Consider the following 27250-nt stretch of genomic DNA (forward strand, 5'->3'; position numbering starts at 1 on the left):
GATTTCCCCAGTACGTTCAGTAAAACGGATTGGAAAACTTGTACGGCTGTGGAGAGCAGAGGGGAAGGAAGAAGGAGAGTTTCACTTCCTAAGTATGCTCTTTTCCCTTTCACTGCCGCAGGCTCCTCTGAGGGTTCCAGCTCTGCAGGGTCACACACCTCTCTCAGAGTCACACACTACTGTAGGCTTATACAGCCTCAGTCTACAGGCTCCTTTCAATCAGACCAGTTCCAAAAGAAGCTCACACAAAAGTGTTGCTACAACCTGGTCAGTTTGCATGTGGACCTGTCTGACAATCCCTTGTTATCTCTGATTTTAAAAGGTACATAGAAAATACATAATATATACATTTAAAATGTAAATGTGAGTGAAGATAACTGGGATTTATTCAGAATTTTTAGTGCAATTTGGTGTCAAATTTAGAAAAGCCAAGTGAAACCAGTGTCATCTCCCATTATAGCCTATATAATTAAAAGAGAGGACAAACGTACTTATATTGGACCGAAGGAAAAAAAATTCTTGAGATTACATATAGCAGAATTTAAGAGGAAAATTATTCATGTAATTTATTGTATACATAAAATTCCACCATATTGTAAATAAGAACATTGTAATGTGTTACTGTGGTTGGTTTTTGGCTGGTAATCTGTTATAGTACTGTAGGTGTTGTGGGGTTTGTTTGGTTTTGGGTTTTTAACGTGTAGTTTAAAAAGATGGCAAAGAGCACCTGCTACCCTAGTACGTGAAATGTTCTAGTGCAAGAAAAAATGGGATGTACGGTATTTTTGGCTGCTTACTTTAATATGGGTAATATGGAATAAAAATGGTTAAGGGATAAAATCAAGGCTAGTCCATCACCAACAAATGCAAGGCACTACATCTGTCTGTGATTACAGGCTAGGGGCGTTCATCGGACCACAGCTCTGCTTTCCCTGTCTGTCCCCATGAAAAAGTAAGACACTGTAAAGTACTGGAATCCTTCATTCCAAACAGGTTGCTAATAAACCAAAACTTTAGGCCTAATCGCAGGCTTTACCACACCTTCACAGCACCCTTTTTAAGAGCAAAGCATTAACTTTGCTGTAGAGTAACAGAAAAACATCTTGGCCAACTCATCTGTAGAAGAGAGAGTGCAAGCTCAGTGAGTCCCTCAGCAGGCTAAAGAAATGTAGCAAACGTTACAAAATGGTTTGTTCAAATGTAAAAGACCTCATTGGTCACTGAAGATAACATTCTCTGTCTTTTTGTTTTGTTTAAAGAAAATGAGCTTTTTTTTTTATTTTTACTGACAGCATTTGTTTGGGATTCCTCTGATCAGTAATGTGCATGAAACAGACCACATTTGACCACAAATCCATTGAAAATACATAAAGGCTTCTGGGAGCAAAAGCCCAAACCAGAGAGAATAGATATGCTAGGGCTTTTGCATCCTTGCACAACGTAGAACGTGGATGTGCGTTTCACCAAAACGGATGTTCAGTAGCATTTCTGGGTCAAATGAGCTCATCCGCCAGCAATACTACTGCAAGCAAATCCAAATAGAACAAGATGCAAAACTAAATTCCATACCACTTGGAGAATCTCCAGGTTTATATAGCGGATCAATAGGTGAACTTCCTGGGCCCAGACTGTATTTTTGCATTGCCACAATACCCAGTATCCCATTCCATAAATGCTGTCAGTAAAAATGGATTTCTAACTAATGAACGATGCACAGACAAGAGACACAATGTGATGAAATGTTAGAATAAATGCATGAAGTAGAACTGCTGTTTTTATTCCAGTTGTGATATGAAGCATGAAAGACGTTAATTTAAAATGTTGGCAATAAAAAAGTACAAAGGAACAAAATAACATAGTGTTCACATCTTTTTAAATAAAAGACAAAACTTGTTTTCTATGCTTTCTTCCTAACCATGACATTTTTACTTTTATAATTTCTCATAGTTTACAACAATTGGAGCTGGTGGAATATACATCACTTCTGTATATGTACATCACCTGCTCAAGAGGAAAAAATAAACTTTTTATAATTTTGTACCTATAGCAAAAAATTGTATATTTTGAATTGAAAACCAAATTTTTGTTGTCTTTTGGTCTACGTCTGACTTTGTGTATCAATATCCTTTTTGAGAAAACCTGAAATATGAGTTTATGCTGTTTTACAGATTTTAAATAAATTCTTAATACACTGCCAACAAATTCATTGATGGTGCCTGGTTTACTATTCCAGATAAATGGCTGAGATAGAGTTCAAGCTGCATTTGTACAATGCAGCCAACTGTCTGGTAAAGTTAGCAGACTAACCTGCTGATTTAACAGCAGGGGAAAGCAGCGGAAATTCCCCTTTTTTCACAAAATTTTTCATTTCCCGGTTTAGAACGCTTACGTACTTCCAAGGGCAGGGAATGACTCTTCCTCCAGTCACCTGCGTATTTTGTATGGGTATGCATTGAGTGTTTGTGAAGTATAGTCAAACGTTATTTAGCTCAATCTGTGGCTGATAGACTTCTGGATATTTTCTCACTCGCCCAAATTTACTCAAATAAATTACTAAAATAGACAGGATATAATAGTAATTATGACGGTATGAAAGCAGGTGACCTGATTGCCGGAAGCTGAGAGGGGATGGATCACTTGATCCAGATCCATGACAGAACCTGTTCTGTTCATTCCCTTTGGGGCACCTGGCACTGGCCAGTGTCGGAAGATAGGATAGTGGGCTTAGATGATCTGACCCATTCTTACTGTTCTTATATTCTTAAGACCTTTGGGTGCCACAGAAGTCATACTGCTTGCAAGGGGGGTGCAGAAAACACACAGTTTCTTAAGAGGACAGGTGGCTTATAACGTAGAGTGTACTAAGCCTATGGTCACATGTCAAATGCATGAAAATGCATATTCAGGCTTGCACTGGATGAGAAATGTTTTGAGGGCAGCAAACTCTCATTCCCTGGGGAAAGGGAAGTGCCTCACATTCCTGTGATGCCTCCACAGAATCCAGCATGGGGGCAGTGTTGTGCAGGAGACAAGTCTCCTTGGCTCTAACGGTGAGGGGAATGGAAAAAACAGATGAGAGAAGACTTAACCGTGACTGCTGCAGCCTATGTGGGGACTGCCAGAAAGTTTATAGTTAGGATGCGAGGGGTGGATGGTGGAGTAGTAAAAGTAAGGGAATCTCTCAACTCCAGCAGGGTGCAGCGATTCGTCCTCCCTCACCGAGGGAAGAAAGCAGAATAAAATAAATCATCACCTCCTTTTGCTGCTAGTCCCATCAGTACTGGTTATACACCACACACATACCATTGTGTTTTCTATTTTCAACCCTGTCTGTATTGCTATTCCATTGCAGGAACCTACACACCCACAGTTTAACATCCGAAGACACCTGAAAATTGCCACCATGTAGGAATGGAGGACAAAACAATAAATGCACGGTTCAAGTTGCACAGTGGAGCATTCAAGTCAGCCTATGACAAAGTACAGGACAGGTGAGATAACTTTTATTGGACCGGCAGCTATTGGTGAGAGAGACAAGCTTTGGACCCACACAAAGCTCTTAGCCAAGAAGTGATAAGTGTAGTTCAGAAGCTTCTCTCTCTCTCTCCCATAATCAGACACTGGTCCAATAAAAGATATTACCTAACCCACCTTGTCTGGGATGGACCCAGTTCCAACACTGCATACAAAGTACAGGATAACTTTGCAACCATCCAATGCATCCTTATGTCCATGCATTAGTTACATGTTTTCTCAATACAGCATTAAATGCAGAAAAAAGTTAAGGTTTCACAGCAATGTTTATTCAGTGGCATTGCTCATAAGTGTGGCCATTTTTACTTAACTGCAATTAAAACTACACATTTAACCAGGCAGGCAGAGTACTACATGTGTGCAATATAGCTAACACAGGAATTGCTACTGAAATGTTATATTGACAAACAGTATGAGCACAAAGTCTTGGAAGGGCAGCTGTGTAGGTCTGTAGCTTCTCAAAAGCTCATGACCTAATAAATACAATTGTTAGCCTTTAAGGTGCTGCAGGACTACTTGTTTTTGTTTTGTTTTAGTATGAGGACAGGAGAGTTTTCAGTCATATGAGAAGAAGAAGAAGAATTAGGCTTTTATGTTCAGCCTCATGCATTTCCTGAGTGTAGTGCTGTTATTAGCAACTAGAACACTGGGGGATTTCATGCTTCATTTTCTACAGTTTTTGGGTAGGGAGGAGGGGGAATTACATAAGGGAGAAAAGTTGCATCTCTGCTGTTCAGTTCTGTAACAAATCCCACAAGTTTACACTCCAGTTCTGCAAAGATTAGGGGTTCTGTTTGACTGAGGTTTTTGCTCTTGCATCACTTGTATGATAGCTCCACCCTAATAAGCTTCCTAAGGTCTAAATATCAGAAAGTTCAGGGGACCTACGCAACTGAAATCAAGGACACAAGCTTGAGCTAACAACTCAAAAGGGCTGTGTCTACATGACAGAAGTAACTTTGAAGTTGCTTACTTCGAAGTAAGCAACTTCACAGTCAAGAGTACACACACACTACTTCGAAGTTAGTACGATGCTACTCCATTCTCAGGAATGGAGTAAGGACTTCAAAGTTAACTTCAAAGTAAGGGAATGTGTAGACTCTCTGCTGACTAATTCGATGTAGTGCCTAACTTCAGAGTTAACTTCCAAGTTAGTTCCTAGTGTAGGTGCACCCAAGGTGGAGCAGAGGAGAAGTGAGCTGGAGGGTTTGGCAGGAAGGGCAAAAATGCCTTAATCCATCTCAAGGACTGTTCTCACATCAAGCATCTTTTCCGACCTGTCACAACAATTGGCAGGGCCTTGGCCCAGTTGCCAGGATGTTCAGATGCCTGGGCTCCATAATGAAGGTTACCTCCCTGCTAAAATGTTTCAGTGCCAGAGCTGTTTAAAAAACAAGTGCAAAGATCCAAAGAACTTTATTTTTAAACAGGAAAGCTTAGGCCAGGGGTCCACAACCTGTGGCTCTTTAACGAGTAATTTGTGACTCCGGGTGCTGCCGCTGCTGACTGCTCTGCAGTTCTCTACAAGCTCCCTGGACAAGAGCCCCCCACAGGCAAGGTCTAGCCACAGAGCTGCCTCAGATGGGCTCCCCGCTCCGCTGGCAGGTTGCCGACCCGAGGACACAAGAGAAGTCTGGGGAGGGGAGGGAGTGGGGGGAGTACGTGCACCTGAGCTGCACATGGCTCCTTGAGCAGTCAAATGCTCTGAGTCAAGTAAGGCCTGTGAGTCACTGGCATTGGATTGCAGCAGGGAGCTGGGCGGGGCGGAGCAGGAGAGGGTGCCTGTCTCTGGAGGAAGGAGGGAATTGGGTTAAACCAGGGGAGGGGCGGAGCTGGGGGTGCCTGTCTCTGGAAGAGGGGAGGGGAGATTGGATTAAAGCAGGGAAGCTGGGAGTACTTGTAGTTTTTTTTTAAAAGGGGTACTTCAAAAAAAAAGGTGGAGAAACACTGGTGTGGAAGGTTGATGTGAACATTGCTCCTTCTTGCGTATGAGCCTATTTCCTTGTCCTCTTTTGCTCTCCAACCCAGGGGGTGAAAGAAACTTAAAATTTTCAACTGGTACAAGTCATTGTGTGCGCGCACTGTTCTTAAAATAGGGGTGATGAAAAGTACCATTTGACATTATTTATTGAGGACTGTCTCGTATTCACAAGCATTGTGGCTCTTGATTTTGTAACCAAATTTGAAAAAAATGGCTCTTCTCACTATTTTGGTTGCCGACCCCTGGCTTAGGCTGTTTCCTTGGTGGCTTCATACTCGCAACTGAGCTTTTTTTTTTTCGCTTCAGTTAAAAAACCCAAAACAAACAGAAGTCACTTGTACAGTTGAAAGTTTCTGAAAGGTGCTACCTGCTGTCAGCAGCTGATTTTGATAGAAACACTCACACATTCAAACTCTGCTGCTAACACTTCAATTACAATGACAGGGAATTCAGAACATGCCTGATAAGTGACTCTTAATGATTCTTAAGGATATGATCTCTGTGTCCGAAGTCACAGGTTCCATGATTTTTATAGAACAACCTGACGTCAGCCACATTGTGACCATACCCTGATTTTCTATGACAGTTTTTCCCATGACTGTTGTGTGATTTTTGCTTAATTTTACTGTGACAAAATTGTATCCATAATGATAATCCAGGTTCAGCTAAGTGAGGTTTGACTATGCAGTTTAGCCTTTCAAATCATCCTATTTACGTCAGAAAATAGGATATTCCACTGTGTTAAATAATACATATTTTATTAAAATCCTGTTTCAACTGGATTTTACAAATATAATCAATCGAACAGTTCTGAGACAACTAAAGTACAACACCTTTGTTAGCCAATGAAAATAATATTTTAATTAGGCTACTTAGCATTAAGGGAAAAATAACTTATTTTTTCTTGTTCTGATTTACTTTCTGTACTCTTCAGAGTGGATGTTGTGATAACAAAAAAACACCACCAAATGACAGGTATTAACATACAGTAAAAGATATAAAAAAACTGGGTGGTAGACATTTTCAGTTAGGAAATTAGTTCTACCTCATTTTCATTTTCTGTCTTGATATGGCACAATAACATCAATTAACTACTTTTGAGGATTTAATTTTCCTTAGGTCAGAACCTCTAAGAATTAAGGTCCCATTTGTAAATTTTCCAACCTGTCCTGTTGGCAAAATACTGGCTCCTGATTTTTTCTTTTTGGCTTTCCTAGATTTAAAAAAAGAAAAAAGAATTAGGACAAAGAAAAGTCATCTAATACATGCAAAATATCTGCAAAACAAATAGTACACTTAAGGGGAAAATACACCCATTTCATTACCTATAATTACACATTAATAGTAGTTTTAAGTTTATTGATATGGAGTCTTAGCTATAGGCCATTGCATCGAATGCATTAAGTAAACAACTGTAAATTGACACATATTCCAAAAAAAGAATATAGTAATCCCCTGGTATGTGTGATTTCGATTTGTGCTTCACTCGCATTAATGCGAGCTAAGTCCAAATCAAAAGCACTGTAGCCCCTGGCTCACCAGCTGGGGGAAAGCAGGGGAGAAGCCCTGCTGCAGCCGCTGTCTGCCCACTGGGCTACCCCAGCTGGGGAGAAGGTGCACTGCAGCAGCGTTCTGCCTGCCAGGCTCCCCCCAGCTGTGGTGGGGCTTCTCACCTGCTTCCTCCAGCTGGGGCAGCCAGAGAGAAGCCATGCCTGTGTCCTGCAAGCCCAGGGGAGCCTGGAGTCAGATTGCCGCCTGGTTCTCGGCTGCCTGCCCGGCTTATACGAAATTTGAGTTATGCCAGGGTGCACAGGAATGCAACTGTCACATAACTCGGGGGGATACTGTACAAATTTTAATACTAAAATTAAAATTAGAAGGCTCACCCCTTCCCTAAAGTCAGTTAGGGCTTTAAATCACCACACCCCTAAAACAGTATGTACAAAAAAAAAAATAGAAAATATTAGGGATACACAATTTCATTTAGATCACAAGCAACCATTTTCATATACTCTCCCTAGTTATTTCATGAATATACATTAAGTTTTACAAATATACAGCCCAATCGTGCAAACACTTATATCTATGCTTAACGTTTGACTTATTAACTGACAATACATAGGATCACCACACACACCACCCTAGGTCCTGCTTGAGGTTAATTTGGACATTTGAATATTTGATTGCCATTGAACCCGCTTGAATACAAGTAATTTTGCCAGATGTCCTGTATTTAGCTTAGGAAAATATAAATACAGATGTTTGGATGAATAAAATGAAAAAGCATAGAGGCTCTTAGAGAACCACAGAAAGAATAGTTCAGTGAACTAACTGCATGGTAATTAAAAATGCAATCACTCCTTCTGAGTATGTCATGCACTTTTAAAAATTCATTTTGCAAAACATTTTCTCAGGGAGAAGAACAATGCTCTTTAATAACGTGGGTTGGAAGGTACTAGATTTCATACTCAGTGCCTCGCCTTACTCTCAGCCACTATTTTGAAAACATTTTTACAAATCAGGGCAGAACTAAGGCAGTTTAACTGAAAATGCTTAAATCATGACGTTTAAAAGATTAGACACAAAACAAAAGCACAATCACAATGAAGACTTTCTGCAACGTATATGAAAAATAAGCTCTCTTTTGATATGCATAGCTCTTGGCAGTAGGCTGTATTTTTATCTGCAGACAATTTCTCAGGAAACCTTCAGCAAAAGCAGTACTAAGTATCACTACTTAGTTAAAAATTACTCACCTCTGTTCTTGGCCTTTTTTCTTCTTTTTCTTGATAGAATCAGACTTGTATTCCTACCATTGAATTTAAAGGCAAATATTTCAGTGGAAAATTAACAGGCACTCTTAGCTAAACAGTAGTGCACAACACAAAGGGTCCTGCATATTGTATGTGTAGAGAGCAGAGTGCTTTGTGATAATGGGCTAGATCCTTGACAATGCTACACATATTTACACCTGCTGAGGATGTAGCCAAATGTAATTAGGTGGCATGTTCTACAAATTCACTAAAGGTAATTCTGATACTGCTGGCTTGGTTTCCACAGTTTGTCAACTTCAAGGCTGGGGCCGCAAATGGGAAATAACACCAAATGTCATCCTAAGTCAGCGTCATCCACAGTCATGTGAACAATCATCACTGATGAATAGTGACAGAGATGCAGCCGTGTTAGTCAGTATTCTACCAAAACAAAATAGCACTGATGTAGCTCTTTAAAGACTAACAAAATAATTTATTAGGCGATGAGCTGTCATGGGACAGACCCACTTCTTCAGATCATAGCCTTACCAGAACAGACTCAATCACCATCGCTGATGAGAGCAGCCCTGCTAGAGTCAAGACAAATACCTCACAAGAGTAAGTCCTGTGGCACCTTATAGGCTAACAGATATTTTGGAGCATGAGCTCTCGTGGGCAAAGACCAGCTTTGTCAGATGAACGCTTATGCTCCAAAATACCTGTTAGTCTATGAGGTGCCACAGGACTTCTTCTTGTTTTTGAAGATATGGACTAAACTCCACTACTTCTCTGAATCTCTGTCAAGTTTACTGTAAACTTTAGTGGATCTCCCAGCCCTTGGGGGAAAGAAGTGAGGAAAGAGAGATACGATGCATGCTCCCTGTCCCACAGGATGGCCTCTCTGTTCCTGTTAGAATCCTCAACCAACCCCACCTGTGAGGCTAGATGTAACTGCTACTGTTCTGAGAGGATGGGACACTGTAGAAAATCATCCACATCACAGTACAGTCTAATGGTACTGACTGAAACAATATCCTCCCATCTTCAAGGCAGAGCAACAGCCCAAGTAGTAAGAGACCAGAACTGGTGGTAAAGTCTGGGTCATTATCCCATTAAGCTACAGGGCTAGTTGCAACATTCCCTTTGCTATTTTATAGTAAACACAGCATACTAACCATACTACTATCTTCTTTCTTCATTGTTTTCTTTTCTTTAATTTTCTCTTGAAAAATCTTGTAGTTCAAATATTCTTTTTTGGGAGGCTGCAGGGAAAGATGAGTAAAGCTCACATTGCAAGAAAGATTCAAGCACATCTAAAAACGTACACCTTTCTACACAGCTTTCACGAGGGCCTGCAAAGCGAAAGAGAATAAATAGGTTTTGTGCTGCTTTTGAGGGAGCGACCCGGGAGTCCTATTAAGAGATCGGAAAAATTTCCATATACTCCTTGGCTACGTCCACCCGTGCACACTACATCGAAATAGCTTATTTCGATGTAGCGACATCGAAATAGTCTATTTCGATGAATAACGTCTACACGGCCTCCAGGGCTGGCAACGTCGACGTTCAACTACGATGTTGGGCAGCACCGCATCGAAATAGGCGCTGCGAGGGAACGTCTACACGCCAAAGTAGCACACATCGACATAAGGGTGCCAGGAACAGCTGCAGACAGGGTCACAGGGCAGACTCAACAGCAAGCCGTTCCCTTAAAGGGCCCCTCCCAGACACAGTTGCACTAAACAACACAAGATCCACAGAGCCGACAACCGGTTGCAGACCCTGTGCATTCAACATGGATCCCCAGCTGCCGCAGCAGCAGCCAGAAGCCCTGGGCTAAGGGCTGCTGCACACGGTGACCACAGAGCCCCGCAGGGGCTGGAGAGAGAGCGTCTCTCAACCCCTCAGCTGATGGCTGCCATGGCGGACCCCGCTATTTCGATGTTGCAGGACGCGGATCGTCTACACGTGCCCTACTTCGACGTTCAACTTCGAAGTAGGGCGCAATTCCCATCCCCTCATGGGGTTAGCGACTTCAACGTCTTGCCGCCTAACATTGATTTCAACTTCGAAATAGCGCCCAACATGTGTAGCTGTGACGGGCGCTATTTTGAAGTTGGTGCCACTACTTCGAAGTAGTGTGCACGTGTAGACGCGGCCCTTCTCAGTAAAAGAACTCCCTCCCCTTCATCAAACGAATCCTAAAAAGAAAAAGGTTTTCTGCTTGTTATTCCCTTCCCTTTTTTGGAGATAGTTTCTTGCACAATTCACAAATGTAGATGGAAAACTCTCTTGGGCCTTAATTGAAACATTGGGAGAAAAACTAAGTTAAGTAAAGGTTAAATACACACACAAAATTCACAAACTAATTTCAAATCTCTTCAATAAAAATCACTTCATATTTTCATTTCCTGCATTTTTCTCATGTCATGCACATGCAAATTCTCTAGTTATCCATACACTCTTCTATTGTAGACAAGAGCACAGGTGTGATTAAAAAAGAACACTTTAGAAAGAGACAAAAACACCCAACATTTTGTACCATCTTCATATGCCACAAAGGAAAACAAGGAAAACCAATTTTTCCTTTGCAGCTAGTCTCCGGATATAAAGAAGCAATTTTGTACCTTGGCTCCCAGCATGATGGCACGTTCTTGTTCTAATATTCGTTGTTCTTTCTTTTCATATGCAGTAATTCCAAACCTGTGTACTTCCAGACGGGCCTAAAACATGACCGAAATTTGCAACCATTTCAGAAAAGGTATGTGGCTAGCACACATCACAAAGGAAATCCTTTCCAAAGAACACTGAATAAATATTTGGCAAATCAACAGTCATAAAATAAGGTACTATTTGGTACTACAAATTTGGTACTATTGTGGAACAGCTGTCATTTTTTTCACCTATCATCCAGTCTCTGGGTATACATACATGAGGGGGATTAGTAAGGGCATATTTATTAACCTAAAGTAAAAAAGAAAATGTAGCTAAAGAACAACTAAAGGAAGAGGATGTATAAGAACCTCACACTGAGTGACTCAGTGACCATTTGTTAGCGGCTACCGATCTACATTTAAACCTCCATACTCTGGGTGTCCCTAATGCAGGAACAGCCATGGTACGGAGGTGATAGTGGTTCTGTATGCTGCTGCTCCCGCTTCCTCTCCAGCTGGTGGAATGGCAGCATGCACAGCCACTTTCCCTGGGGCTTTTCCTTGCTGCTCCCGTAGCAGTGGAAGGTGATGCCTGGAATATGCAGGGAGCATGGTGGGGGGGAAGGGCAGGTATGACACCAGGGAGCAGGGCAGCAGGTAAGTACCCAACCCCCATCCCCTCATGCCCAGACCCTGCAGCAACTCCCTGGCCTGGCAACATCTTTTATACAGCATACCCTGTTTCCCACGTTGTGGGATTAAAGAGGTTCAAGTCCATTAGAAAGAAGAAGACATGGACCAGCTGTAATACACGTTTTCAAAGGGTAACAAATACAACAGCTGTAATGATCCTCTGACACACCTGCACCAAACAATACATTCTGGAATGCTCTGTCGGCAAAAGATAAGTTTATCTAAGACCATTTCAAATTGGTTTCCACTTTAACTTTCCCAGGCAGGCAGGCAGGCACATACACACACCACTAAGCATTCATCATGATTAGATAAGCCAGACTTACTTTTTCCAAGTTAAATTCTTCTACATTTACATTTTTCTCTGGAATTGCCATCTTTGCCTTTAAAAAAAAAAGTTTTCATTTAAAATGGACAACTAGAAGTGATGTAAAATGTATGAGAGTTTCTGAATCACAATAAAATACTAGAAAAAGTATAAAAACAAAAAAGCAGTCAAGTAGCACTTCAAAGACTAATGAAATAATTTATTAGGTGAGCTTTCGTGGGACAGACCCACTTCTTCAGACTAGGTCCCACGAAAGCTCACCTAATAAATTATTTCAAAACAAAAAACAGTCAAGTAGCACTTTAAAGACTAGCAAAATAGTTTATTAGGTGAGCTTTTGTGGGACAGACCCACTTCTTCAGACCATAGCCAGACCAGAACAGACTCAATATTTAAGACACAGAGAACCAAAAACAGTAAGCAAGACAATCAAGGTGAGCAAATCAGAGAATGGAGGGGTGGGGGGGAAGATCAAGAATTAGATTCAGCCAAGTATGCAGACGAGCCCCTATAGTGACTCAGAAAGTTCCCATCACGATTTAAACCATGTGTTAATGTGCCGAATTTGAATATAAAAGTCAGCTCGTCCACCTCCCTTTCTAAAACGGTGTGATAATTTCTCTTCAGTAACACACATACCGTGAGGTCATTGATAGAATGCCCCATTCCATTATTCTGTGTCTTAAATATTCCATGCATCAGCCATGGAAAAACTGAGTATCCACTGAGAGAACAGTGGTACCAGTATCTGCCTGACAATTTGTTGCAAATACACAGGACAATGCCCAGTTTATAGCTGTATGCCCAAACAAATATCTTAATGTATATAGCCATCTAAAAATGATGGAAACAAGAAAAAAATCTTAATGGAAGAGCACAGCCAACAATGGCAGGCCCAAAATGTAGCCTAATGTAACAGCACTATTTAAAAAAACATACAATAAAATAAGAAAAATCTACTGTCAGTTGCCTGTAGTGAGAATAGTACAAACTACATCTTTTCTGCTTAATAACTCTTATACGCAGAGCTTGGATCACTTCAGAGCCCTATATCTGCTCAGCTTTGTATGATTTTTTTTTTCTCAAAAGGTAAAGTTCAGGCTCATGAAAGGAGTTGTGGTAGACATTTCTGGAAAGCGAACGACTTGATTTAATCAAGAGGCAGAGGCAGAAGCAATGTAAGCTTCTCCATATTATTTGCCTACATGCCTCAGTTGTGACCAGAATGCTATCTTGCCTGAGGGTCTACAGTTACAGATTTATCAAAGTTTCAGAGTGGAGGCCACGTTAATCTATTTCAGCAAAAATGAGGAGTTCTGTGGCATCTTAAAGACTAACAAATTAATGTGGGCATAACCTTTCATGGGCTGGAGCCCACTTTGTCAGATTCAGGAAGAGGAAACTTCAGTTTGGCAGGGAACAGAACCCAAAATCCCACAACTCTGAGATGGTCCCATTGCTGGATGAAGGAGAAGATATGGCAGGGTATGAGGCAGCATGAATTGACAAACCAAGAAGAGGGCACCAACTGTATTTACGCAGGCTGTTTTCATATCAGATTTCTGCTTTTTTCAGGATCCAGTGCCACTTGCAAAAGTGTGTACTGCCTTCGTGTGGGACCCTGTGCATTTTGGAATGGTAATAAATCTCATGGGAGTTATTTCAGTGTGTCTTTTTATTTAAAATGCATGAGTTTGGTAATCAGGGAGCACTCACACCAAGCTGCAGAACCTCTCTAGGCCGATACCCACCAGCTTCTAAGAAGGCTGATGCACCGTGGCAGCATTCTGGATTGGAAAATTCAGACAATTTCACTGTTGTATCTACTCAACTTCTACTTCTCTATGCAAAAGCATTCTTCTCCTGCCCACCTTCTCCCCATGGAAAATAGGAATACCACATAAGTATTCATATTAGAGCTGAATCTGAACTAGAACACTGAACACTGAATTCTACCCCCTTTTGTATCAAACCCGAATTTCAAGCCACAGCTCCTGTTTATCAAGTTAACTCAACACATCAAAGCCAAACACCCCCTAAACGCTGGAAAAATTCAGTTATGAAACTTCACAACTCAACCAGCTGATTGCTTATCATTTCCAGAACACTCTCCAACATGTGATTTGCCAAACCTTCCATAAGGGACAAATCACAACACTAAGAAGAGGGAAGAGAGTGTGTTGGGGGGAGAAAAAACAGCTTAAATAGCTTCCTAAAAATAGAGGAATGAACAGCAGAACCCGTCATCAAATGGACAATGCTTCGTAGCTCTAACTAGTTGTTTGTGGTTAAGGCCCCAATCCTTCAGTGAGCTCCATCTTAGCAGAAACCTGGATCTGCGCACAGCTGGGCTAAAGACAATGAATTGCTGGCACACCCAGGGGTCCGCCCACACAGGGGTCCACTCAGGCAAAACTAATTTTAGCATCAAGACCTTAGAGATGACAATAAACAATGTTTTTGAAACAGACACATAAGCTACCCCAGATATAAGAACTCTGTAACTACAGTAAACTCTTTCATGTCCGGCATTTTATTATCCAGAACTCTCAAATAACCGGCATTTTAACCATAAGTAAATTTTAGTTATGTTTTCCATAAGTACATTCTAGTGAGCGTAAATACAAATAAATACAGCACATACAGTATAAGTTTACAGCATACAATACTACTGTTGTTGCTAAGTCAAGTACTCTGCATACATTTTTGTTTTTTTCTTAGTATTTAATCTTGTTTTTCTTTAGTGTTATGCATTGCTAGGTACACCTCTCTATTAACCAGAATATTTGAATATTCTGATATTCCGATACTGTGGCTGCCAGATATGAAAAAGTTTGCTGTAAATGATAACTGATGGGAACCTCTCCTAGGTGTGGTAGGTAGTTTGGTTGCCAGGCTCTGTCAATCTTTGTCTGTGCTCACTCTGCTAAAAAGTGTGCCACTAAACATCTATAGATGTGGATCTGGATTTAAGCCAAAATCCTAAAAGCCTCCATTATCTCATCCCCAATTCCCTGAGCTGATTCTCCGAATGTGTAGATGAGCAGATATGATACTAACTGTATCTCATTGTGAGTCCAGAGAAGAGGAAGAATTGTTATGGATTTCATTTCTATGCCAGCGGACAAGATCAGACCAGAACCAGCTGGTGGCTCAGTGATAACACACAAAGTGTGTGCAGAGCCAGACTTTTTTAGCTTTGTCTCTAGAACACTTGACACATCTTTGCCATGGCTTAAAGAAGAATATGCAAAGCTTTACTTTTGACATGAAGCAGCTAACACAATTCTACTGAACAAGGGACATATAAACAGAATGAGTGAAGAATTTATAAGTGGGTAGCGAACACAAGGACTAGGGACTCATTGTTTTATCTATCACTTGACAGGTGTTTTTTTATTGTGGTATTGGCAGTCCTATATATGGATTGTTTTAATTTTTGTTGTAAATATTGTTAGTCTGTGCACAGTGCCCGAAGTGTTCCAACAGCAATATAAAGTTGAATAAATCCATATAAACGTGTCCCTTAAACTGGGATATCAGCTGTCAACCCTACAAAACACATACATGCTTAACTTTAATACTAGGAGCTGTCCCACTGAAATCAGTTGAACTACTCACAAAGCACAAGTGGGGCCTTGGATATTACCATATTTTTTCACATATAACTAGGAACACACTTTGTGAAGGCACAGAGAGTGTGTGTGTTTGTCTGATGATTCACGGTGTCAAACTGCAAAATAAGCTCACTGCCCAGACAGACAACAAATTAACAATAATACCTTGTATTTCTATGGTGATATTTTCAGAGCCATCTAAGGGATCTGGAGGCCCAATTTCTTTTAAAATTAGATATTTTAGGTGGCTGTGAAAATCTTAGCCTAAAAGGCACCTTCCATCCAAGCAACTCTTAGGTAAGGGATTTAACTGAGTTAACTGAAATGGCATTATATATTTGAATGTCAAAGCAACTATGGACAAAAATCTTACATTTGTAAGGAAATGTGTTTACAAAGTGTTATAGCAACAAACAGCAAATTTGTGGCCTTTCTAGAAATAGCCATTCTATCGGGAATGTGCAAGAAAAAAAATGGCTAGCTTACTGTGTTATACTAATATAAATAATGGACAAAACACCGTCTACAAGTATATTCTCTGTTGTTTCAAACCTTCAGAAAGTCATACAATGTAATGCCAGAAGCGTGAATACCAGGTCAGCTAGCCTGACCCTCACCAACATCACCTAGCCCCTGCACGTGAAGTTCAACCACTGAAATGAGAAAAAGGTATTATGCTCCTCTGAAGACTAAACTATTATCTGACAGACAGAGACCAAGAGGGACCAAAGTGGACCACTCCCCAACCCTCCTTCCAGGGCAGGAAATTAACTGAGATGTACCCAGATGACCCAACTGACCTAGACTTCATGCTTTAGACAGAGGAAGGAGAAAACTCCCCACTGTCACCACCAATCTGACCAGGTAGAAAATTCCTTCATGACTTTACATATGACAATCAGTTCCACCCTGAGTACGGGACCAAGTATCAAGCAGCCAGCCAAGCAAATAAAAGAGAGATTGATCTATAGTACCACCTCAGAGAACGGGTCCACCTCCTTGGTGGACTTCCTGGTCCACTTGATACAAATGACTGACCTATTCATTACCTTCGAAACATTGTCCTGAGTGACTTCCAGTTTAGGTTTCTTCTTTCTATTCCGACTATGAAATATCACAACTTCTACCTCTGTTGTCTTTCCCTGTTGCATCGGCTTGGGTAACAAAGAATTAGGATGTCTGGATTCTGAGGCGGACCCTTCTGAATTCTCAGAGTCATGATTCACTTCATTTTTCAGTGCTTCAAAGAAAGTGGAAGCTCTGCGACTTTTTCTTTTGCGTCGGGCTGCTGAATCAGGATGCGCAGCTCTGTCTTTCATTACCGTTCTGATGGGCTCCAACGTAATCTTGTTCTCCACAGCTTTCTTTTGGATCTTTTTCTTACCATTTTTAACTATAGGTTCTTCTCCTGTGCTTAAAAGAAAGGAAAAAAATTGAAAAGAAGGAGAAAGAAAAACACATTGCAGCTTTCTTGCCTCATATATCCAGCAATCAGATTTTAAAATATTTAGTTAGTGTTTTCTTTGCAGAACCTTACACACTCTTCTATATAGCCCAGGGGTTCTCAATTAGGCGTATGCATAGATCTCCCAGGGCAGTATAGCAATTCATCTAGATATTTGCCTAGTTATACAACATGCTACAAAAATGCAGTGAGTCAGTACTATCTAAAATTTGACTTGTTTTTAGTTCTCTATATGCTATTCACTGAAACATAAGTACCATATTTATATTTCAGGTGATTTATTATATAATTATCCTATTAAAAAAAAGAAAGGGAACTATATATATATATGGAGATACACACCTCATAGAGCTGGAAAGGACCTTGGGAGGCTGAGTCCAGTCCCCTGCTGTCTGGGCAGGACCAAGCACCATCCCACCAGACGTTTTTCAAATCTATTTGCTCCAGACCCCCCAAATGACCTCCTCAAGGACTAAGCTTGCAACCCTGGGTTTAGCAGGCCCTTGCTGAAACCACTGAGCTATCCCTCCCCCCTTGTAAAATTTTTCAGTAACGGTGCTGTGACCTTTTATATTGTTTGTGTCTCATTTTATGAACGATTACTTTTCAACTGAGGTAAAACTGTGGAGTAGCAAACCAGATCCCTGAAAGGGGTACAGTAGTCTGGAAACATTGAGAGCCACTGGCACAGCCAATCAACACGTTTACTTGCACAAGGAACACAAGCACTTTAAAGACTAACAAAATAATTTATTAGGTGATGAGCTTTTGTGGGACAGACCCACTTCTTCAGATCATAGCCATCATACCAGAACAGACTCAATATTTAAGGCACAGAGAACCAAAACTAGTAATCAAGGTTGACAAATCAGGAAAATTATTATCAAGGTGAGCAATCCAGACCGGGGGGGGGGAGTGAAGTCAAGAATTAAATAAAGCAAAAGTATGTGAAAGAGTCTTTATAACTCCATCTCCCTCACCTCCCCCCTTTTGCCCCTCCGCTCTCTGATTTGCTCACCTTGATAACAATTCTTCCGATTTGTCAACCTTGATTACTATTTTTGGTTCTCTGTGCCTTAAACATTGAGTCTGTTCTGGGAGGGCTATGATCTGAAGACGTGGGTCTGTCCCACAAAAGCTCATCACTCAATAAATTATTTTGTTAAGTCTTTAAAGTACTGGACTGCTTTTTCGTTTTGATAGTACATAGACTAGCACAGTTCTCTCTCTTACTATTCAAGGACCACAGGATGTCTCGAGAACAAGAAGTCCTGTGGCACCTTCTAGACTAACAGATATTTTGGAGCATAAGCTTTCGTGGGCAAAGACCCACTTCATCAGATGCATGAGTGTGTGTATGGGGGGGGTGGTTCTAACCCTAATCACCCCCCACTCATGCCTCTGCTGAAGCGGCTCTTTGCTCACGAAAGCTTATGCTCCAAAATATCTGTTAGTCTATAAGGTGCCACAAGACTTCTTGTTGTTCTCGAAGCGACAGACTACCACGGCTACCTCTGTGGTACTTGTCTGTGGACCACCGGGAGGATGGCTACACACAGGCAGACTGTAAAAGGCGGCCAGCCACATATTCAGCAGATAAGTGACCCTTAGTGAAGCCCATGGCTTTTACAGCCAAAGGAGCGACTGCGCTCCTGACCTGGGACTGCTCCCCGCGCACTTCTCGGGGGAAGCACACACGGCATTGAGCGGTCCCTAGGGAAGGGGCTGAGGGGCTTGCGGACCAACTGTATGGGCTCTGGGGAGCTGCGCTGCCCGCCCCACCTCCAACCACCCCCGCCGCCCCAGGCTTCAATGGGCTCCTGCACCAAGCGAGCCGCCCCCGCCCTGCACACGCGGCTCACGCCCTCACCCACCGAGATCGTACAGGGAGCTGAGCACGGCATCCAGGAGGCGGCAGCGTGCGGCCTCCTCCCGCTCGCGCCCGCCCGGGCTCCGCTCCATCCCTGGGGCCCCCTTCTCCCCCGCCCAGCTTTGGCCACAGGCGGCCGCCGTCGCATCCAACATGGCGGCGTCCACGAGTCGCTTCTCCCCTCCCCCTCCCAGAGCCGCCCGCTAGGCAGAGCGAGGCGGGCGGGGGAATGGGCGCTCCAGGCGGAGACGGAGGCCGCGGAGCCCGATAAGTGGGGCGGGCTCGGCCCGGCGAGGATGGCGGCAGCGGGGCGTTCCCGACTCGGGCCCCCCATGTACTCGGTAGGCGCCGGGGACACGGGGCTTTGCGGGCGGCCGCTCGGCCCTTGCCTGGGTGTGTATCGGGTTACGGGGCGGTGAGCGGCGGCCGGGGGCCAGTCGAGCTGCTCCGCAGGCCGCCCGGCTGCCGCTGTTCACTCTGAACCCTAACGATTCCGCCTGAAACGCCCGCGCTCCCGCTTGGCTGCTGACACGCGGGGCGCCGGGTGCCCATCCCGGGCCGGCCGACCCGCTATTGGCCCGCAGTACGCAGCCAGCTCCCCGCGGGCAGCTGTTCGTGTCCCCCACCGTCAGGGGCCACCGCGCGAGAAGCTGGGGCCGCCCTCTGCCGTGCGGCGGCCAGCGGTGGGGTGTGTGACATGTTATGAGCCCTGCAGCGGGAAGGCGGGGGAGGGAGATAAGGCAGGAAATTAGTTCCCCCCTCGTTCCGCGAAGACCCAGAGATCTCACGGGTGTGTTGCAACCTTCCAGCTTCGGATGGCTTTGCTGGGTTTTTCCGCCGGAGTCTTACTGTTTTCTTCTAGTTTGATTGTCTCGTTCAGGATTGAATGAAATGTGGTCCCCTATTCTTGTTACTGTAGGGTTTGCTCTCTGCCTCGGCTTCCTGGACAGCATATGAAGTGTCTAGTGCAGATAATAGCCATAAAATGTACCCGTATTGTCTGATGATTAATAACCCGGGTAGAGAGGGAAGAAGGAAGGGGGGGAGTAAGGGCACCCGTTTAAAAGAGGAAACAGTGCGGGTGTGATGATGGCTGTGTGTTGATTATAGGGCAGTCTCTCCCACTAGCGGGACTGTTTTATTTAGAAACGGAAGAAAGTGAGTCTAAACAAAAAAGATCTGCAAGTACGGTTGCTGTTTAATTTGACAATAAACAATACTGATCTACTGTCATCTACGTTTCTGTTAACTAAGGTTCACCAAATTCCGAGTTTGGCTGTTTGAGTTCTGGCCAGGAGACATCAACTTCATTACTTATATGCTCCTAAATCTGAAGGTGGTTTGTTATTTGAATTCCCTCACTTTTACAAGAGACTTTTCCCCCATCTGCTGAATTCTTTAACAAATTATGTCGTTGGAAAGAAATTTTAATGACATTCCTATCACCAAAAAGTTTCTATTGCAGATATGATACAAATGTCTCCTTGTTAAATGGAAATCTGAAATGTTACCATTTGCTTAATCAGTTTTGTAACATGTACAAAATGTTATGATTGGAACTTTAGCTTTTGTAATGTCCTAACCTGAGTGTTTGACTTCTCAAATCTCATATTACAATACTGCTAATCTTTGCATTTAATCCTCTGTTTGAAGGCAAAGGGGGGGCAGAGTAAAAGCACCAAGGTTATATTAAAGATATCTTTATTGTCAAAGATCTGATCCACGCCTACTGAAAGACTCATTGATTTGACTGGGCTTTGGATAAGGCCCAGACTGCTTTAGACACCTTGTGCCCCCTATACAGTAAGCCACTTGTATGGGGGCAGTTCTAAATGAATCTGTTCAGCAGTATTATCTTTAACTTCAGAATTTGCCCTACTTCTCCAGTGCATTTACACAGATACATGGATAAAACATGCAATTCCCTGCCCCGCAGCTTCTTGGAAGGTGTGTGTGGAGGTGTTGAAAACAGTCTTTGAGATACGCTCTCCAAGTCAGACTGAGTCAAGCTTTCCTGGATATGAGTAAACAGTGTGCCCTTGTAGCCAAGAAGGCCAGTGGCATATTGGGGTGCATTAGGAGGAGCATTTCGAGCAGATGGAGAGATTGTTGTTCCCCTCTATTCAGCACTGGTGAGGCCACATCTGGAGTATTGCATCCAGTTTTGGGGCCCCCCAGTATAGAAAGGATGTGGATGTGCTGGAGCAAGTTCAGCAGAGGGCAACGAAAATGATTAAGGGGCTGGAGCACATGACCTATGAGGATAGGCTGAGGGATTTGGGCTTATTTAGTTTGCAGAAGAGAAAACTGAGAGGTGATTTAATAGCAGCCTTCAACTTCCTAAAGGGAGGCTCAGATAGAAACTGTTCTCAGTAATGACAGACGGCAGAACAAGGAGAAATGGTCTGAAGTTACAGAAAGAGAAGTAGGTTGGATATTAGGAAAAACTACTTTACCAGAGGGGTGGTGAAGCACTGGAATGCGTTACGTAGAGAGATGGTGGAATTCCATCCCTGGAGGTTTTTAAGTCCCAGCTTGACATAGTCCTGGCTGGGATGACTTAGTGGGGGTTGATCCTGCTTGAAGCAGGTGGCTGGACTCGATGACCTCTTGAGGTCCCTTCCAGCCCTGTGATTCTGTGAAAACTCCCAGTTTCAGCATTTGGAAACTGTAAAACTGTTTATCATAAAACTTGGCTTTTGCTCCCCCTTTCCTAGTGAGGACTCTACAAAACAAATGCAGTTTGACAGACAGTTTTTGAGGTTCTTAAATTAATGTTTTTTTTACTTTTTCAAAATATGTGGAAAACTGTTCTCCATTCAAATAAATGAACAACATTGGTTAAACAATTAAAAAATTTGCTCCATCTCTTCTCTTCCCTCCTACATACAGAATCATGAACTTCAGACTAGCAGGAATTTGTTTGAGAAATGTAGGGACAGCTGAAAGATGTGTGCATGTGTGAAGTCTAGAAAAGATATTGAAACTGAGCCTTAAAGATGAATGGCTTCTTGAATCTCTGATGACTGTAACTTGATCCTTGTACTCCTATGAACATGTGGAGTCCTGCTATTACCAGTAGAACTCCACCTTGACCTGGGAACAGAGAGAGAGGGATCTCCTCTTCATGCTGTAGTGATTGATTCTTGTAATCCTTCACCCTTCAGTGACTTTAGCTTCCAAGTTGACATCTTTTCTGCCCCCTAGCCTCCTGCCTCTCCACACTTTACTGTTCGACCTTCGGGTCTGGAACTGCATTTTCCCAAACAGCCACATGCTTGACTTCAGCCTCTCTTCTTACCACGGCAGCATCACCCACCCACTTCCTTTGCCCTACACTGCCACTTGCTTCTTCTGTCCCCCTCCCGCCCCCGGCCGTTCAGGAGTTAACATCTCTGTCATCCTTTTTCTTTTTCAGCTCAGATGTTGACCTCTTGGCTCTTTTACCCTTCTGACCCACCACAATTGCCACTTCTTCCTACTTCTAACACTGTGCATACCCTCCCGGTTATCCTTTTGTCCTGTTTTCCTGTCACAGGAATGGAGGTTGCTCATCTGCTTTCCTCATACCTCACAGGGATATTTCCTCAGTTGTGGCTGTGGGATCATTCTACTCCCCTGATTAGGGGGATGAAACAACAGCTCCTGTATGGGGACAGGTTAAAAAGACTTGGGTCTGTTCAGCATAGACGGAGCACAGGACAGTACTGAAGGTCTATGACTTAGAATAGCTGTTGTTGAAGATTTTTGGGGGTCTGAATCATAAAAGTGTGTGTAGACTTGTTCACAGCTGATGTGGACTGTGCTGTAGAGCATGTGAATGAGCATGGAGCACCTTCTGACTAAAACCAAATGCTGTGGGGCCTGAGGGGAGGGACATAAAGAGAGCTCCTCCCCTCTTCTTGTCCTGAAGAAGCGTCAAGGGGAATGTCCCTAGCAGTGTTCCCTTTAATCTTTTTCCATCTTTGTGCAGAATTTTTCTATCTATGTGCAGAATAATTTTTTAAGTGCACCAAAGCATGTGCAAAACCTAAATGGGTGCTCTGCTGATCAGCTGGAGGCGTGGAAATCTCTCCTGAGTGACCACAGAGGCTCACAGTTTACTGGGAGTACAGCTCCCCAGCCTTCCCCTGCTTTTCACTCAACACTCACTGCAATGAATTCTCAGCCATCAAGGCCCATGGAAGGATTCAGAGTAGAACTTGTGCTGCTCTTCCTTTGTACCCATTGCTCTCTGGCTTCATGGAAGACATGGGGGTTTTCTCCTGGCCTCAAGGATGGTCCCTGTGAGTGCAAGAGATTTCTCCGTATCACCTGTTCCTAGCACTCCCTGATATCATGAGAGTCTGGTGTGTGAAGCAAAGATTGCCCTTCCCCAGCATAAAAGTCCTCCTGCAAGGGTCCTGGGAATGGAAGATCAGTCCCTTCTCTCCCCCCACCTGTCCTTCTATGACAGCAACAAAAGCCGTTTCGCTGCTCTTTGTGCTCATGGAAAATCCCTCTTCCACTATTCCCAGGCATCTGCAGTTGCTTCCTGGCTCTGAGTACAAAATGAGTGAAGATTTTCTCATCACTGTGGTTCCAGTTCTGGGCAGGACCTGCTCCAAAGCAGTGTGGAGGATTCCTGGGGGTTGCTATCACACCTCACTATGCTTGCTTTCCTCTGGCAGCATTCAGGGATGAGTCCAGGGAATCCCATTGTACGCTGGCTATTTCCACTTTGTCTCTCTTCTGCCTCTGTGGAAGCAGGTGGGGAGGGCATAGGCCTGCTTTTCATGGACTTCTCCTTGCTTCAGGCTGAGGGTTTGAGAGGGGAATGTTCAGCCATTCCCAGACCTGGATTCTGAAGAGGTTTGGGGAAGAGAAGGATGAAAATCCTGGTTCCAGGGTAGAGGTCTGGGAACAACCTCCTGAATTTTTCTGTATTCCTCTCCCACGTTCCCCCTAATTTTTCCCAGTCCTGTGCAGAATAAACTTTATTCTGTGCACTACAGCATAAAGGATGTGTATCACCAGTAGAAACACACACTGCTGGCTGTGGACATTCTGCTAATCAGTTGGGGGGCCTTGAAATTTCTCCTGGGTAGCCCCCAATGCTGCTCTTACAAGGAATGCTGCTCGTCTCCCTGGCTCCATGCTGGTATCTTAAGAGCCAGGGAACAGAATCATTCAGTCTCTCTGTGGAGTTTGGGGAATTCCAGGCTCGTCTGTTCTGGGCGTCTGCAACTCCCATACATTTCTCGTGACAGCTGTTAATCTGTGCACTTTAAAACATGTAATATAATTTCTGATATGGGAGAATTCTATGGCAGAATCCAACCAGCCTGAAACAGTAGCTCTGCAATTGTGAGAAACAGGGCCACCACCCTGTTTTTAGTGCTTGGGGAAGAGAGTCTGAACATGGGCTCCCCAAACAGTGCCTGGGGCCCTAAGGTGAAACTAACCATCAACTGATAAGAGAAATTGGCTGCAGGAAAAGTACTGTCAGATTCCACAGAGTAATCAAACTGAGTAAGGGTGTGTTTTCTGTGATCTGTAACAGCAACAAAGGGTCCTGTGGCACCTTATAGACTAACAGAAAAGTTTTGAGCATGAGCTTTCGTGAGCACAGACTCACTTCATCAGATGCATCTGATGAAGTGAGTCTGTGCTCACGAAAGCTCATGCTCAAAACTTTTCTGTTAGTCTATAAGGTGCCACAGGACCCTTTGTTGCTGTTACAGATTCAGACTAACACGGCTACCCCTCCAATACTTTTCTGTGATCTGTATCAGAGAGGTAGCAGTGTTAAGCTGCGTCTACACGTGCACGCTACTTCGAAGTAGCGGCACCAACTTCGAAATAGGGCCCGTCGCGTCTACACACGTCGGGCGCTATTTCGAAGTTAACTTCGACGTTAGGCGGCGAGACGTCGAAGTTGCTAACCTCATGAGGAGATAGGAATAGCGCCCTACTTCGACGTTCAACGTCGAAGTAAGGACCGTGTAGACGATCCGCGTCCCGCAACGTCGAAATTGCTGGGTCCTCCATGGCGGCCATCAGCTGGGGGGTTGAGAGATGCTCTCTCTCCAGCCCCTGCGGGGCTCTATGGTCACCGTGGGCAGCAGCCCTTAGCCCAGGGCTTCTGGCTGCTTCTGCGGCAGCTGGGGATCTATGCTGCAGGCACAGGGTCTGCAACCAGTTGTCAGCTCTGTGGATCTTGTGTTGTTTAGTGCAACTGTGTCTGGGAGGGGCCCTTTAAGGGAGCGGCTTGCTGTTGAGTCCGCCCTGTGACCCTGTCTGCAGCTGTGCCTGGCATCCCTATTTCGATGTGTGCTACTTTGACGTGTAGACGTTCCCTCGCTGCGCCTATTTCGATGTTAGGCTGAGCAACGTCGAAGTTGAACATCGACGTTGCCGGCCCTGGAGGACGTGTAGACGTTATTCATCGAAATAGACTATTTCGATGTCGCAACATCGAAATAAACTATTTTGATGTTGGCTGCACGTGTAGACGTAGCCTTAGTGTGTAGCTTCGAGAACAACAGGAAGTCCTGGGGCACCTTATAAACTAACAGCTATTTTGGAGCATAAGCTTTCTCGGGCAAAGACCCGCTTCATCGGATGCATGAGTGGGGGGAGTGGTTTCAGAGGGGTATTTGACCCCACTCTTTAAATACCCCTTTGAAACTACCCCCCCATGCATCTGATGATGTGGGTCTTTGTCCGCAAAAGCTTATGCTCCAAAATATCTGTTAGTCTATAAGGTGCCACAGGACTTCTTGTTGTTTCTGTGATCTGGCCGTTCAGTCAGATACAGGTTGAACCGCTTTTCTCCAGCACCCTTAGGACCTGACTGTTACCAAATGAGAGAATTTGCCGGACCACAGGAGGTCAATATTGTCTAGCACATGGGTGTCCAACCTTTTGGCTTGCCTGGGCCGCATTGAGTGAAGAGGAATTGTCTTGGGCCACATATAAAATATATAATATAGTTAATGTATATAAATCACATAATAATGTTAAAAGTTTACGATCTTGTGGGGCCACATTACTAGCTGTCCAGGGCCGCATGTGGCCCTCAGGCCGCAGGTTGGACACACCTGGTCTAGCACATGACCAACACTTCACTGCTTACTGGGCTCTTAGAAGACATTTGGGGGAAATTACAGCTAAATAACAGCACAGAAAACAGAGCCAGGACTGGTGGCTAGAAGCAAGCTGTATGGGACCACAGGAAACTTGGCCACACCCATGACAAGTGGCTGTCCGGCTCACTAATGTCATGCTGGATTATGGATATTGCTGGATGAGAGAGTCCGGATTAGGGAAGTTCAACCTGTGGAAATATGATTCTTAGCTTGACAATGTCCTTTTTTGAATCGGCTGCCACCAGATAAGCATTTTGTGGTGGCATCAGCAATGCAATGGTTGATGGATGTGATAATGGCAGAGCGGAGTATCGCTTTATTTCACTTCTACGTAACTACAGCTTGCCAAATTTACATCTCTTTTTAAAAGTCTTGTACTAGAAATAAAGGTTTTCATTTATATTTGAGTGCCAATATATTTTGTAATTTTGCATGTGTTATGTGACAGGCCTATTCTGTGCCTTTTCCCTCCTCCCCATTTTAGATCTTGGATCCCCTTTTAGAGATTCTTCTTTGCCTGCTTTATTTTGGAGCAGGACTGAGTCAGAGAGATCAGTGGCAACAGCTGACACTAATAACAGCCACAGCGTGTACATTCTTAGGTTACTTAGATTTCGCAGCACACTGGTCAATTGGAGACTGGAGGGAGAGGCAAAAATTAAAAGTTTTTATAGTCCTTTTTAAAGCCACTGGAAAAAAAATCAAGTGTAAGGAACTTTGAGTGGCCACATCAGTATTTAACCGTTGGTAGAGACTCAGGATATGTCTACTCTGGCACTTTATTCATTAAAACATTTGTTGCTCAAGCTGTGGAAAAAACACCTCCTGAACAACAAAATGATGAAAAACACCAGTGTGGACAGCTCTTCATTGGAGAGAGCTGCACTCCCAGCAGTGAAGCTTCTGCCCCTGGTTAGAGGTGGTTTTATTTTGTGTCCAGCAGTGTTCCCTCTCATTTTTTATGTCCAAAGGTGCAATGGCTTTTGTTGTGTGCTCCTGTGTGTGGAGATGATACAAAGCCATTGTGCACATTAACTGTATGTGGCTTGGGTGGTGCAAGGAGCTAGGGGTGCAAGAGACGGTCTCAGGGCTGGGGCAGAGGGTTAGGGTACAGGAGGGTGGCCCCTGGCTGTGGCAATTTCATGCTGGGGCAGAGGCATCTCTCCCTGATTGCTAGAGGCAGCTCTGAGCCCCCCTGCAAGGCTTAGTAAGTAGCCGTGCAGCT

General features: G+C 43.6%; 2 protein-coding genes across 3 annotated transcripts in view; one reads left to right on the forward strand and one right to left on the reverse strand.

Annotated features, from left to right (window-relative positions):
* Window positions 1-3676: 3676 nt before the first annotated feature.
* Window positions 3677-19065, reverse strand: FSAF1 (40S small subunit processome assembly factor 1). The gene is made up of 7 exons (XM_074990201.1): window positions 18900-19065; window positions 16610-16968; window positions 11942-11998; window positions 10896-10991; window positions 9444-9530; window positions 8272-8324; window positions 3677-6728 (listed from the first exon to the last, which is right to left on the reverse strand). Exons 1-7 carry the CDS (start codon window positions 19048-19050, stop codon window positions 6599-6601), a joined length of 933 nt encoding a protein of 310 aa, XP_074846302.1. The 5' UTR covers window positions 19051-19065; the 3' UTR covers window positions 3677-6598.
* A 5-nt stretch (window positions 19066-19070) lies between these two features.
* GNPAT (glyceronephosphate O-acyltransferase) overlaps window positions 19071-27250 on the forward strand; it is a 48287-nt gene continuing 40107 nt past the window's right edge. For both annotated transcript variants that reach the window (XM_074990199.1, XM_074990200.1), the window contains exon 1: window positions 19071-19236. In XM_074990199.1, coding sequence (XP_074846300.1) covers window positions 19192-19236 — 45 coding nt within the window. In that variant the 5' untranslated portion in view covers window positions 19071-19191. The remainder of the gene's footprint in view (window positions 19237-27250) is intronic.

Source organism: Carettochelys insculpta, chromosome 3 (assembly GCF_033958435.1).
Source record: "Carettochelys insculpta isolate YL-2023 chromosome 3, ASM3395843v1, whole genome shotgun sequence".
NCBI lineage: Eukaryota > Metazoa > Chordata > Testudines > Carettochelyidae > Carettochelys > Carettochelys insculpta.

Bases quoted from the DNA above. Each gene is read 5' to 3' on its own strand.
- FSAF1 (XM_074990201.1), bottom strand. From the start codon at position 19,050: ATGTTGGATGCGACGGCGGCCGCCTGTGGCCAAAGCTGGGCGGGGGAG. The intron at 11,999-16,609 runs GTAATGAATAGG...TTTTTTTTAAAG, and splicing joins CTCAGGACAATGTTTCGAAG to GCAAAGATGGCAATTCCAGA. The intron at 9,531-10,895 runs GTACAAAATTGC...CTTTCCCTGCAG, and splicing joins CCATCATGCTGGGAGCCAAG to CCTCCCAAAAAAGAATATTT.